General features: G+C 40.7%; 1 protein-coding gene across 1 annotated transcript in view; it reads right to left on the bottom strand.

Moving 5' to 3' along the window:
- Positions 1 to 1,757: 1,757 nt before the first annotated feature.
- The window catches only part of kdm2aa (lysine (K)-specific demethylase 2Aa), a 55,531-nt gene continuing 43,365 nt past the window's right edge, over positions 1,758 to 13,923 (bottom strand). Inside the window, 5 exon segments of the mRNA XM_061988360.1 lie at positions 1,758 to 2,219; positions 5,869 to 6,081; positions 6,148 to 6,294; positions 10,628 to 10,791; positions 10,854 to 11,072. Of these exon segments, the coding sequence (XP_061844344.1) occupies positions 2,038 to 2,219; positions 5,869 to 6,081; positions 6,148 to 6,294; positions 10,628 to 10,791; positions 10,854 to 11,072 (925 nt within the window). The 3' untranslated portion in view covers positions 1,758 to 2,037.

The raw sequence follows: 13,923 nt of genomic DNA, 5'->3' as shown, positions 1-13,923 counted from the left end.
TGGGAACTGAGGAGAGCAATTTTTGAAGCTTTTCAGGTGGAATTATTTCCCATTCTTGCTTGATGTACAGCTTAAGTTGTTCAACTGTCCGGGTTCTCCGTTGTGGTATTTTAGGCTTCATAATGCACCACACATTTTCAATGGGAGACAGGTCTGGACTACAGGCAGGCCAGTCTAGTACCCACCATCTTTCACAATGAAGCCACACTGTTGTGACACGTGGCTTGGCATTGTCTTGCTGAAATAAGCAGGGGCGTCCATGAAAAATACGTTGCTTGGATGGCAACATATATTGCTCCAAAACCTGTATGTACCGTTCAGCAATAATGGTGCTTTCACAGTTACCCCTTCCTTGGGCACTAATACACCCCCATACCATCAAAGATGCTGGCTTTTGAACTTTGCGCCTGTAACAATCCGGATGGTTCTTTTCCTCTTTGTTCCGGAGGACACGATGTTCACAGTTTCCAAAAACAATTTGAAATGTGGACTCGTCAGACCACAGAACACTTTTCCACTTTGCATCAGTCCATCTTAAATGAGCTCGGGCCGAGCGAAGCCGGCAGCGTTTCTGGGTGTTGTTGATAAATGGCTTTTGCTTTGCATAGTAGAGTTTTAACTTGCACTTACAGATGTAGTGACAAACTGTAGTTACTGACAGGGGTTTTCTGAAGTGCTCCTGAGCCCATGTGGTGATATCCTTTACACACTGATGTCGCTTTTTGATGCAGTACCGCCTGAGGGATTGAAGGTCCGTAATATCATCACTTACGTGCAGTGATTTCTAAACATTCTCTGAACCTTTTGATGATATTACGGAACGTAGATGGTGAAATCCCTAAATTCCTGCTGCGTGTTGAAGAAAACAGCGCAAGCTTAGAGGCAAATTTGCGCTGAGACTTAAAGCGAAAGAGAAAACGAGGCTGAGAAAATATCGGACAAAGCAATTTTTTGAGCCTTGTTTTTTGTAACTCAGACAATGACGACTTCAGCAGTTTTAGTGTGCAGAAGGAGGATGAAAATAGCGTCCAATGACTTCTCCAGTACGCTACTTACTGTATGCCGTGTTACATGCAGCGTCTTTTGGTCAATTTGTGAAAGAACACAATTTTTGGACACATTTTTAGATGTACACGTTGAAACATAAAACATTTACACAGGCGCTTTAGTGGGCGCGGATAATATTTTGGTGGTCCGTAGTCCAGAAGTTACAGAACTACTACCACAGAGATGATAGTTCTACAACCTGTGCTGTGTCCAGGGCCAAGGTGACAGACTAAGGTGCACTAAACAACCTCAATATGTTCAGACATGATGTTTGAGATGGACTGTGGTAAGCACAGGTAACAACAACACACACTTGGGTGAAGTCCCGGGCAAGGATGCTCTCCAACCCTGCTCTGGGGGACAAAGAATACTCTGATCTCCAGTTTTTACTTCACAGACCCTGTCAAGGAGTTGTTGCTGTGGGTGCTACAGTACATCTCGTTGGACCCTCCAAAGCCCACCCACAAGCTCAGGTTCTTGCCTGGCCAGAGAGGTGCTGTTGGTTGGATGCCCACTGACCAGACCACCCAGACACCCGCTCAACACATTGCATTGGACCACTGTGTTGCGGCACTGGGTCCAAGGGTGGTTATCAAGCCTGGTCACATGCAGCGTGAGGCCCTGGTAGACCTTGCCCATATCTTCTAAATCAAACACAGCATTGTGTTAACAATCAAACCCATTTGTTTTTTAAATCACTTGCATAATAATTTAGCACACAATGATTCCCACTTTAATTACATTTTGTAAAAATGGCATCCAAATAACAATCAAGACAATGTCCCAACTTTTTTCACAACGACCGAGTCAGTGTCGTTCACAGACAAGGACGTTCCAGTCCTTTCCCATGATGCTTTAAAAGCATCTCAGTCTTTCATACGCTTGATTATCATTACTAGGTACAACAATATTTGTCTTCTACTTCAGTTGCTTGGAGTGCATGTTGAACTACAAACCTTGCAGTAGTTCTGGGACGCATGTTGTGGTGTGTTAGATGAGACACTGGATGAGCCTGTCCTCCATCATGCAGTACATGGCAGCGTGCGACAGATCAGAGATGAAGGCGTTGCAGGCTTGCATGCTGATGCTCGTGCAGCCTCTCAAGTCCAGAAGAGTCAAAGAGGACAGTCTCTTCAGGTACGACATACATCCATCTGTCAGCTGACAGCAACCTGATCAGACAAATCATTGTTTTGGTTATTACTCACATTTAAATCGACCTACAAACATCCACCATATGGAACTAAAGTATATAGCATTCACTTTTCATTCAGTTGGCAGTTAGTAATAATAAATCCATGAAAGAAAAGATTTTGCCCATAAACACATTATGACGGGACTGTCTGTAGCCCGTTGCTCCAACTCCGTTGAGTAGATGGCATCGTGATTACGCTTGGTTTGCACCTGGGGCCTCATATAACGAGAGTTGCGTGGCGTTTCTACTAAAATAACAGACATACGTTCAAATCCAGAAAACTAATAACGCCAGTAAAAATTGAAATGTATTCAAAGCCAAGCCTTATTTTTTTTTACCTCGCAATCAACGTGGATTTGATTTTAGGAGTTGGCTTGACATGGCACGCCCAGACCACACCCCCTTTTAAAAACGCAACTCATATTGCTTAAGTGCTGCACGTTTTATGTAATCTTGCTGTCGTTTGAATGTAAACATGCCAGCATTAGGGCTGGGCGATATATCGAGTTTGTAAGATATATCGATATAATTTTTAACAAGATATGAATTAAGAAAATATCGTAATATCGCTATCATTTATTTCACGTTAAAATGACCAAAAATCCACTAATTTGTTGTGTTCCTTATTCTCCCACGCTTCCCACACCCTCTCAACACTGCATGGTCGACTAAACCCCTCCCCTTCCTCTTTCCAAGACTTGCTCGCACGTATAAGAACATTCATGATTGGTTGGTTGTTTACTATGATGAGTCACGATTGGTTGACATTAGAGCAAAACATTAGGGACAGGCCAATCAGAGGCAAGATAGGGCAGGTCATGGAAATCACAACAGACATCCCAAATGACGACGAGAGAGTCGTAGAAGAGAAGAGGGAATATTCAAGCGGGGGATTTATATATTAAAAAACTGGCAGAGAGATTATCTTCTTCAGATTTTTCTTTTAGCGATGTAGACGACGTCCAGGAAACCCACAATGCGTCTACTTGGCCACATTTGGACAAATGTATGCGTCTGGATAAAACATTCATTTGAGTTGTTTACCATGTAAGTCCAAATCAAAACTGTTCTCCAGTTGCCAAGCCGGGCATATTTTGTACGAGAAATGCTGCCAAAAAGGTATGCCGAAGTGAGGAAGATCATAGCTGCACAATTAAGTCAAGTCACTTACCGTACGTGTGTGACAGTCCATTACATTGTCGACTGGGAATTAAAAAGTGCCTGCCTGCAAATGTATTTTTTATCTGAGTTTGATACGTTTGTATTATTTGCACAGCTATGTTATTTATTTTACGTTGAAATACTATTTTATTTATGTTATGTAATTCTGTGATACTTAAACAGTTTCTTTTCTGTGCTGTTAATACCCATCTTGACCAACCGGGTTAATAAAAGTGCCACTGACTGTTTACAGTACAGTTGTCATTCTCTTCAATTTCAGTGAATCTCGCTCAAAAATGAATATACGTTCACCTGAAAATATATAGAGATATATATCAAATATCGAGTTTAAGTAAAAATATATGGAGATATACTTTTTCGTCCATATCGCCCAGCCCTAGCCAGCATATCACAAAGGATAGGAAATACTTTGACTCTTGTTGGTAGCAGTTATATATGTGACATCCTCCTTGGTCTCCGGTGCCAGTGTGCCTAGATAATTTACTATATGTCCTTACAAATATGAATATGAAGCATTAAATGCATTGGCTAAAAAGTGAATTTTCTGTCCATGCCTCAAACATTCTTACATTGTTTAAGTCAAATCTTGGCAAAGTTCGAACGACCGCCTCTGTGTGTCGCTAAAGTATCCACAGCCTGTAGAAATGCGCGTATGTTAGCCATGAAGTTGGCGTGAGGCAGTGCACATTTCCAAAGCAAAGTCAGTCTTGATACATTGCATCTATGCCGTGGAAAAGGGGCATACACCAAGTTTTAATGCAGAAGCAAGCTTGTTAAATGAGGCCCCTGGTCTGACAAAGAATCAAAAGACAAAGCAGTTGATTGCATAAACGTGACTAGTGTTCTAGTGACTCTTTCTGCTCTTTTTAGTGACTTTAACATGAAAGAGCTTATTGATCTTCTCAACCACCAATCTGGATGTATCAGCACTTAAGTCAGTGTAGCATGAAAAAATATTTTTTTAAATGCAGCTGAGATAGGCTCCAGCACCCCCCGCAACCCCGTACGAAGATGGATTGATGGATTTTTATTCCTATTCGAAAAATGTTCTGCATTTCATGTTTTTTGCTCACTTATTGTCTCACGCAGGGTCCAAAAAATTACATGGACATGCCTCATGTCATGGCCAAATATGCAAATTATGCAATTAATTAATCTTGTCACATGACAACTGATCTGTGGTTCTGCTATAGAGATTGTCCAATGATTAGCTGAAAAGGTCAATCACACTACAGTCAGAGCACCCAGGTAGTGTACTGAAGTATCCCTATGCATACTGTACACATGTTTATGAAAACTTTTGTTTTCAATCCATTAAAAATGCTGACGGAGTTGAGTAAAATTCTGCTGGATGCATTTTGCTGGAAAAAAAGCAGAAAAAGAATGGTTGCCCTACTTAACCGAGTTAAACATTTGATTCATAGCCTTTTAAAAAGACGTGCAAATTATGGTTGTGCGATATAGATCATATAATTGATTGGGCAGACAATAAAAGCTTTTAATGCTATTGCTATATCAAATTTGACAGCGACAAGCTCACAGACACGTTCTCAACGCACTGTAGCATTCTCGCTAGCAAGCTGCTAACGCCCCTCCACAGTGCAACTTCTAAATCACTCATCTTCGCTGCCAAAGCAGCAAATAAACAGTGTTTCTTACAAGTAGCATTATCACCGGAGGACTAGGAATAGATAAACATGCTACACTACACACCGTAGGAGGATATAAAAAAAAAGGATAGCTAACCGTTAAGCTAGTGCTCTTGAATGTAAACGGGGTGGGCGCATAGATACAAATATTGACAGTCCGATATTTTTGATCACAACATTTTTTTTTTGTCCTTATTGTTATTTACAAACTCAGGAAAAAAGAGCTAATGGTAGTTTTTGTTTAGTTATTTTGCACTATTGACTTTAATATAAATGTTGCCATCTAGTGTTTTTGTCGGATTATAGTTGTGATTAAAATTGTAATAATTTAATGATACTGAAAACATTTTAAGTATCAGCATTGGTATGACCAATACTGCCCCTGTAACTACTTGGTATTTGACAGATCCATACCGAAATTTGTAGTATGGCCTAAAACTAATGTAAAAGTATTAAAACAACATAAGAATAAGTGCGTATGAAATTTTAACAGAAGTGTGGATGGAATTATGTGACAAGAGAAAGTAATGAGATATTAACAGTAAATTAAACAGTAGATTAATAATAGTTTTGAGACATCTATACAACTGGAAATTATGCAATATGTTACTGCGTACGTCAGCAGCCAAATTAGGAGCCTTTGCAACCCTTTTTAAATGCTTCTATTATCATTTACATAACAAATAATGTATGTAATGTGTATTGTTATCGCAAGAGGCTGCAATATATCAAGATTTATAATGAACTGGTTCAGTAGAGTGGTGACGGAGTAGGACAATAAAAAAAATAAGGCACCTGCGAGAGTGAGTTCACTAAGGTGGTTGCGTGTCTGAGTGCCCCCCGCAGCCAGCAGTGCTACAGAGGAATCTGTTATGTCCTTGCAGTGAGCCAGGTCGAGCTTCTCCAGGTGTGGCATATGACGCTGTAGCAGCCTCACGGTGGACTCGCTGATCTCCAGACCGGAAAGGTGCAATGTCAGCATGTTCTTCAGTCTGCAGCGAGGAGACTCTTGAGACAAAACAAAACACGGTGTGAAGAGAAGAAAACCTTTGAGCACCTCCTGTTGTAACTCACCATGTTGGGTGAGGAGCTCTTTAATTTGAGCATCTTTAATTCCTTCACACCAGCGCAGGTCTAGCAGTCGAAGGTGGGGCGTGGTGGGGGAGGCTAGAGCAGACAGGCACGACCACGACAATCCAGTAAGCCTTAATTCACGAAGACCTAGAGTACCAGACAGAGGGGTTAGGCAGCAGGATCTGTAACATGCATGTTCGTCACTTCCTCCAGGATTTCACCATGTCACAATCGCGCCAATTCACGCAAATTCAACCTATCCCTGCAAATTATGTGAAGCCTCGCAACTTTGTACAAAGCCCTCAACTTCCCCACACATTTTTGCCATTGTAATTTTTCTTTGAGCAGCGCTCAAGGGCACATGTCAACTGTCTATTCCAAACTTTAGTTTCTTGTGTAGACAAAGGACAAACAACATTTAACAATATATCAACTCTTTATTGCCTAAACCAGTGGTCCCCAACCACGGACCGGTCCGTGGATCAATTGATATCGGGCCGCACAAGAAATAAAATAAAAAAAATAAATAAATAAATAAATACATTTTTTAAAATTATTTTATTAAATCTACATAAAAACACAAGATACACTTACAATTAGTGCACCAACCCAAAATACCTCCCTCCCCCATTTATACTCATTCACACTCATTCGCACAAAAGGGTTGTTTCTTTCTGTTATTAATATTTGTGGTTCCTACATTATATATCAATATATATCAATACAGTCTGCAGGGATACAGTCCGTAAGCACACGATTGTATTTTTTTATGACAAAAAAAAAACATACCACCCCCCCCATGAAAAAAACATTTACAATAGAGTGGATTTATACACTCATAAGAAAAATATTGTTTTAATGATTTAAACCAAAAATATGATTTAAAACAAAAGTATTTGGCCACCCATCCAAATTATGACAATCAGGTGTCCTAATCACTTGGCCTGGCCACAGGTGTAAAAAATCATGCACTTAGGCATGGAGACTGTTTCTACAAATATTTGTAGAAACAGTCTTGAAATTTCCTCGCTCCTAAATATTCCAAAGTCAACTGTCGGCTTTATAATGAGAAAATGGAAGAGTTTGGGAACAACAGCAACTCAGCCACCCAGTGGTAGGCCACATAAACTGACAGAGAGGGGTCAGCGGATGCTGGAGCGCATAGTGCAAAGAGGTCGCGGACTTTCTGCACAGTCAGTTGCTACAGAGCTGCATCTAAGCCATACATCACCAAGTCCAATGCAAACGTAGGATGCAGTGGTGTAAAGCACGTCGCCACTGCACTCTAGAGCAGTAGAGATGCATTCTCTGGAGTGATGAATCACGCTTTTCCATCTGGCAATATGATGGACCAGTCTGGGTTTGGAGGTTGCCAGGAGAACAGTACATTTCGGACTGCATTGTGCCGAGTGTGAAATTTGGTGGAGGATGAATTATGGTGTGGGGTTGTTTTTCAGGAGTTGGGCTTGGCCCCTTAGTTCCAGTGAAAGGAACTTTGAATGCTTCAGGATACCAAAACATTTTGGACAATTCCATGCTCCCAACCTTGTGGGAACAGTTTGGAGAGGGCCCCTTCCTCTTCCAACATGACTGCACCAGTGCACAAAGCAAGGTCCATAAAGACATGGATGATAGAGTCTGGTGTGAATAAACTTGACTGGCCTGCACAGAGTCCTGACCTGAACCTGATAGAACACCTTTGGGATGAATTAGATTGGAGACTGAGAGCCAGGCCTTCTCGACCAACATCAGTGTGTGACCTCACCAATGCGCTTTTGGAAGAATAGTCGAAAATTCCTATTAACACACTCCGCAACCTTGTGGAAAGCCTTCCCAGAAGAGTTGAAGCTGTAATAGCTGCAAGACCTGGACTGACATCATATTGAATCCTATGGGTTAGGAATGGGATGGCACTTCAAGTTCATATGTGAGTCAAGGCAGGTGGCCAAATACTTTCAGCAATATAGTGTACATCTGGAAGGTTCCAAAAATTAAGCATTCATCCGTGAAAGACAAAGTTGGACTTACCCGTGCATCGCTAAGTAACATATTTGATTGACATAAGGAGTGCCGTGCTGCTGTGATCGTGACGCTAATGAGAAAAATTATAAGTTTGTTTGCAATTGATTTCCTGCTACAAATATTAGTCTCTTCTACAATTCATGTCTGTAGTTGTTTTCATGGTGTGAAGTTCATATTTGTCTCATTATTTAGCTGTAAATGTCCCTGTTAAGCAATTTTTGCTTGCAATATCGAGATTCAGTATATGCAGTTGAGCCTACGAGAGATTTATTCATATACGGTAGTTTAATAATACTATTTAGGATATTTTCTTGATGCACTGCTAATGAATATCACCAAAAACGTTATAATGTGGTTACCCGTGTCGAATAAAGCATTTGGCTTTCCTGTAAAACAAAAACCACTATACTTTAACTTTGTTATGAAAATCAACAACAAAAATAGCACCAGCCTTAGTGACACTAATGACAGTGATTTTAAACTTGACAAGACAATGGCGTTTTAAAATTGTGTTTTTATCATCTTCGTCTTTTAGCAAAAGTAAAACCGTTTTTATCTTTTAACCTTTTTGAACAAGTCGTGCATGCATTTATTTCAAGTCGCCTGGACTACTGCAATGCACTTTATGCTGGCATTAGCCAAAAAGCTCTCTCCCGGTTGCAGTTAGTCCAGAACGCGGCAGCACGACATTTAACAGGGGCCAGGAAATGCCAGCATATAACCCCAATTCTTCAGAGTTTGCACTGGCTCCCTGTTCATTTTAGAATTGATTTTAAAACCTTGCCGTTTGTTTTTAAAGCTTTACATGGACTGGCACCTCAGTATGTCTCGGACCTCATCCAAATTTACAATCCTGCGCGCGCTCTGAGGTCCGAGAGCCAGCTCCAGCTCGTGGTGCCCAAGACCAGATTTAAATCCAGGGGAGACAGGGCCTTCTCTGGGGTCGGCCCTAAGCTCTGGAACACTCTGCCCCTCCATGTTCAAACTGCTCCCACAGTGGAGTGTTAAAAGCCAAAGAATAAAAGTGGGTCTTAACACTACGTGAGTTGTGTGGTCCTCTGTCCTCTGTTGTCCTCTGTGTTTTTTTTTAAATAAATTTTGATTTCTATTTACTGTTTTAATTGGTTTTACCCTTTAAAATCATTTTTAATCATATTTATTTTTATATTGTTTTTATATTGATTTTGTTTTTGTTTTTATTCAGTCATTGGTGGAGCTAAGGATAATATTTGAACATTGCTTTTAATATTGTTTTTAATATTGTTTTTAATATTGTGGTGCAGCACTTTGGAAACATTTTTGTTGTTTAAATGTGCTATATAAATAAAGTGTATTGGATTGGATAGTCACACACACACTAGGTGTGGTTAAATTACCCCCTAAATTTGAACCATCCCCTTGTTCCAGCCCCTGGGAGGTGAGGGGAGCAGTGAGCAGCAGCGGTGGCCGCGCTTGGGAATCCTTTTGATGATTTAACCCCCAATTCCAACCCTTGATGTTGAGTGCCAAGCAGGGAGGTAATAGGTCCCATTTTTATAGTCTTTGGTATGACTTGGCCGGGGTTTGAACTCACGACCTACTGATCTCAGGGCGGACACTAACCACGCGATCTCTTGTTCTTTTCTTACATCCAATTCTGCTATCAAACACTGCTAACAGAGTCGAGAATAAACTTGATTGCATCACAGAAAGTTTCTCAAACAACTCAAATGTTCAAACAAACATTTTACAAAGTGATTGCTGCAGACACGAGCATGGTCCGATTGTATTCCACAAGATGATGAAAGTGATATTTCTAAGAGCCATTTCCTTACACACACTTTCGCTTTTTACCCTGACTTTATTACTTTTATGAAGCACTTCTTTCGGGACTCTATAAACGCTCTTTCCTATCTCTATATTTGAACGACTGGAATGCCCAAGAACAGAACAGCAATATGGCATTTTCTGCTCAAACTCTACACTCACTCTCACTTATTTTAACGGTACACTCTTGTAACCGTCATGTGAATTAAGCCGCGAAGAAGAAAAACGGATATGACGTCGTATGCAACCCAGCTATACAGTATTTGTTTCCCAAATCTTGTTGACATTCTGTGCTTTTTGAGGTTAAGGCTACAAGGAACACTTAAAGCATGGAAACAAATTCATGAAATCAACAAATTGATTCATCCATTTTCCACCGCTTGTCCCTTTTGGGGTTGCTGGGGGGCTGCACTTGGGCGGAAAGCAGGGAAAAACCCTGGACAAGTCACCACCTCATTGCAGGGCCAACACAGATAGACAGACAAACATTCTCACTCACATTCACACAGTGTTATTAAAAACATAAGCCTCAAAACATAGCAACTTTTGCAGCAGCTTTCTGAAAAAGTTGTCAAATGCATGCATTTTAGGCTGCAACAGTCCCAAAGAAAGCCAGCAAAATACTGGAAGCACTGGTTAGTGTGTGCGGTACCTGGAAGTCTGCTGAGAAGACAAGTGAGCTGTCTTTTGGCCAGAGGGGTCCATGAGAGGTCCAAGGAGGTGGGCCGGTGTTTTATGATGCCTGCCAGTGCTTTGTTACTCAGAGGGCTGCAGCAACTCAAATCCATACGACTCCAAAGATGCTTATCAAACGTCCTGCAGCAGGCATGAACGTGAGATTCAAGAAGTTCAACATAAAAGCAAGATTGAGGACGTACCACTTGTACCAGGCTTTGCACACCGTCATGCACTTCAGCAACTCAGCTCTGTTCAAGTACTTAAACACAGACACCCACACGTCCTTCTCGCCTCCACTGTCACCCACGTCCTTAAAGGAAGTGAAGGGCAGGGATGGAAGTGTGGGAGAGACAGGCAGGTCCTCTTCCTCGGAGGACACAACGGTGCCCCGAGTGACGTAGTTACTGCGGAGACCTGACCTGCAAGATGACTATATTTTAGTTTCTTGTTCATGTTTTCATTTAGTAGAAACATGTACAGTACAGGCCAAAAGTTTGGACACACCTTCTTATTTCAATGCGTTTTCAATATTTTTATGACTATTAACCCCGTTTCCATATGAGTTGGGAAATTGTGTTAGATATAAATATAAACAGAATACAATGATTTGCAAATCCTTTTCAACCCATATTCAATTGAATGCACAACAAAGACAACATATTTGATGTTCAAACTCAAACTTTATTTTTTTTTGGCAAATAATTAACTTAGAATTTCATGGCTGCAACACGTGCCAAAGTAGTTGGGAAAGGGCATGTTCACCACTGTGTTACATGGCCTTTCCTTTTAACAACACTCAGTAAACGTTTGGGAACTGAGGAGACACATTTTTTAAGCTACTCAGGTGGAATTCTTTCCCATTCTTGCTTGATGTACAGCTTAAGTTGTTCAACAGTCAGGGGGTCTCTGTTGTGGTATTTTAGGCTTCATAATGTGCCACACATTTTTAATGGGAGACAGGTCTGGACTACAGGCAGGCCAGTCTAGTACCCGCACTCTTTTACTATGAAGCCACGTTGATGTAACACGTGGCTTGGCATTGTCTTGCTGAAATCAATCAATCAATCAATCAATCTTTATTTATATAGCCCTAAATCACAAGTGTCTCAAAGGGCTGCACAAGCCACAACGACATCCTCGGTACAAAGCCGAGGATGAAATAAGCAGGGGCGTCCATGAAAAAGACATTGCTTGGATGGCAACATATGTTGCTCCAAAACCTGTATGTACCTTTTCAGCATTAATGGATCCTTCACACATTTGTAAGTTACCCATGTCTTGGGCACTAATACACCCCCATACCATCACAGATGCTGTCATTTCAACTTTGCGCCTATAACCATCCGGATGGTTCTTTTCCTCTTTGGTCCGGAGGACACGACATCCACAGTTTCCAAAAACAATTTTAAATGTGGACTCGTCGGATCACAGAACACTTTTCCACTTTGTATCAGTCCATCTTAGATGAGCTCGGGCCCAGCGAAGCCGACGGCGTTTCTGGGTGTTGTTGATAAACGGTTTTCGCCTTACATAGGAGAGTTTTAACTTGCACTTACAGATGTCGCGACCAACTGTAGTTACTGACAGTGGGTTTCTGAAGTGTTCCTGAGCCCATGTGGTGATATCCTTTACACACTGATGTCGCTTGTTGATGCAGTACAGCCTGAGGGATCGAAGGTCACGGACTTAGCTGCTTACATGGAGTGATTTCTCCAGATTCTCTGAACCCTTTGATGATATTACGGACCATTGATGGTGAAATCCCTATATTCCTTGAAATAGCTGGTTGAGAAAGGTTTTTCTTAAACTGTTCAACAATTTGCTCACGCATTTGTTGACAAAAATGGTGACCCTCGCCCCATCCTTGTTTGTGAATGACTGAGCATTTCATGGAATCTACTTTTATACCCAGTCATGGCACCCACCTGTTCCCAATTTGCTTGTTCACCTGTGGGATGTTCCAAATAAGTGTATGATGAGCATTCCTCAACTTTATCAGTATTTATTGCCACCTTTCCCAACTTCTTTGTCACGTGTTGCTGGCATCAAATTCTAAAGTTAATGATTATTTGCAAAAAAAAAACGTTTATCAGTTTGAACATCAAATATGTTGTCTTTGTATCATATTCAACTGAATATGGGTTGAAAATGATTTGCAAATCATTGTATTCCGTTTATATTTACATCTAACACAATTTCCCAACTCATATGGAAACGGGGTTTGTACATTGTCACTGAAGGCTTCAAATCTATGACACCTGTGAAGTGAAAACCATTTCAGGTGACTACCTCTTGAAGCTCATCGAGAGAATACCAAGAGTGTGCAAAGCAGTAATCAGAGCAAAGGGTGGCTATTTTGAATAAAATAGAATACAAAACATGTTTTCAGTTATGTCACCTTTTTTGTTAAGTACATAACTCCACATGTGTTCATTCATAGTTTTGATGCCTTCAGTGACAATCTACAATGTAAATAGTCATGAAAATAAAGAACATGCATTGAATGAGAAGGTGTGTCCAAACCTTTGGCCTGTACTGTATACCGTCTAAAAAGATGGGCTTAAGTAAAGATTATATTTTGATGGTTACTGTAAATGGCAATATCTTTACAACTGGATACAAATAAAGCTGCTTGGTCAGTGAGTTTTTTCAGTAGATGAATGACATACTGTACTGTTGGAAATCAGAAAGGCTAAGTGTTAGCTTTCCAGTTTGTTAGGAGTTTTGTTTGATAAAATTATTCATTGCATAAGCTGGTCTCTGACTTTTTGCTTGGTTTCCATATTTTCAGATGTAAGTGCTTTGGTCTGACTGGTCTTCTGTTTTTCTAAAATTGGTTTGGTTGAGCCTTTCGCTGATGTTCATGCAGTTACATGAATTATATAGCATGTGTGTATATTAACAAGCTTGGAGTAGCAGTTACCATAGTAACTCAAATGCAGTCGGAGTCTTCTTCTTACTCATCTTTGCACTGACGTATGCATTGACCTAAACACTGATCGTATAACAACCTGATGCACCTTTCAGGTAACCTTTGTTGTTAAGGTAAAGGAGCATGTGAGGTCAAAGTAAATTGCGCATGTATCTGCGTTTCCACATGATTAATGAAGGGAAGTGAACTATATTTATATAGCACTTTTTCTCTAGTGACTCAAAGTGCTTTACATTCTGAAACCGATAATCTACATCTTTAAGCAATATTTAAACCAGTGTGGGTGGCACTCGGTGCAAGATGGAGAACACAACTGCAGTGACTAGGATGGCGGAAGG

This window comes from Nerophis lumbriciformis, linkage group LG27, assembly GCF_033978685.3.
Source record: "Nerophis lumbriciformis linkage group LG27, RoL_Nlum_v2.1, whole genome shotgun sequence".
NCBI lineage: Eukaryota > Metazoa > Chordata > Actinopteri > Syngnathiformes > Syngnathidae > Nerophis > Nerophis lumbriciformis.
Note: the sequence above shows the minus strand (reverse complement) of the source record. Positions and strands in the feature narration are given on the sequence as shown.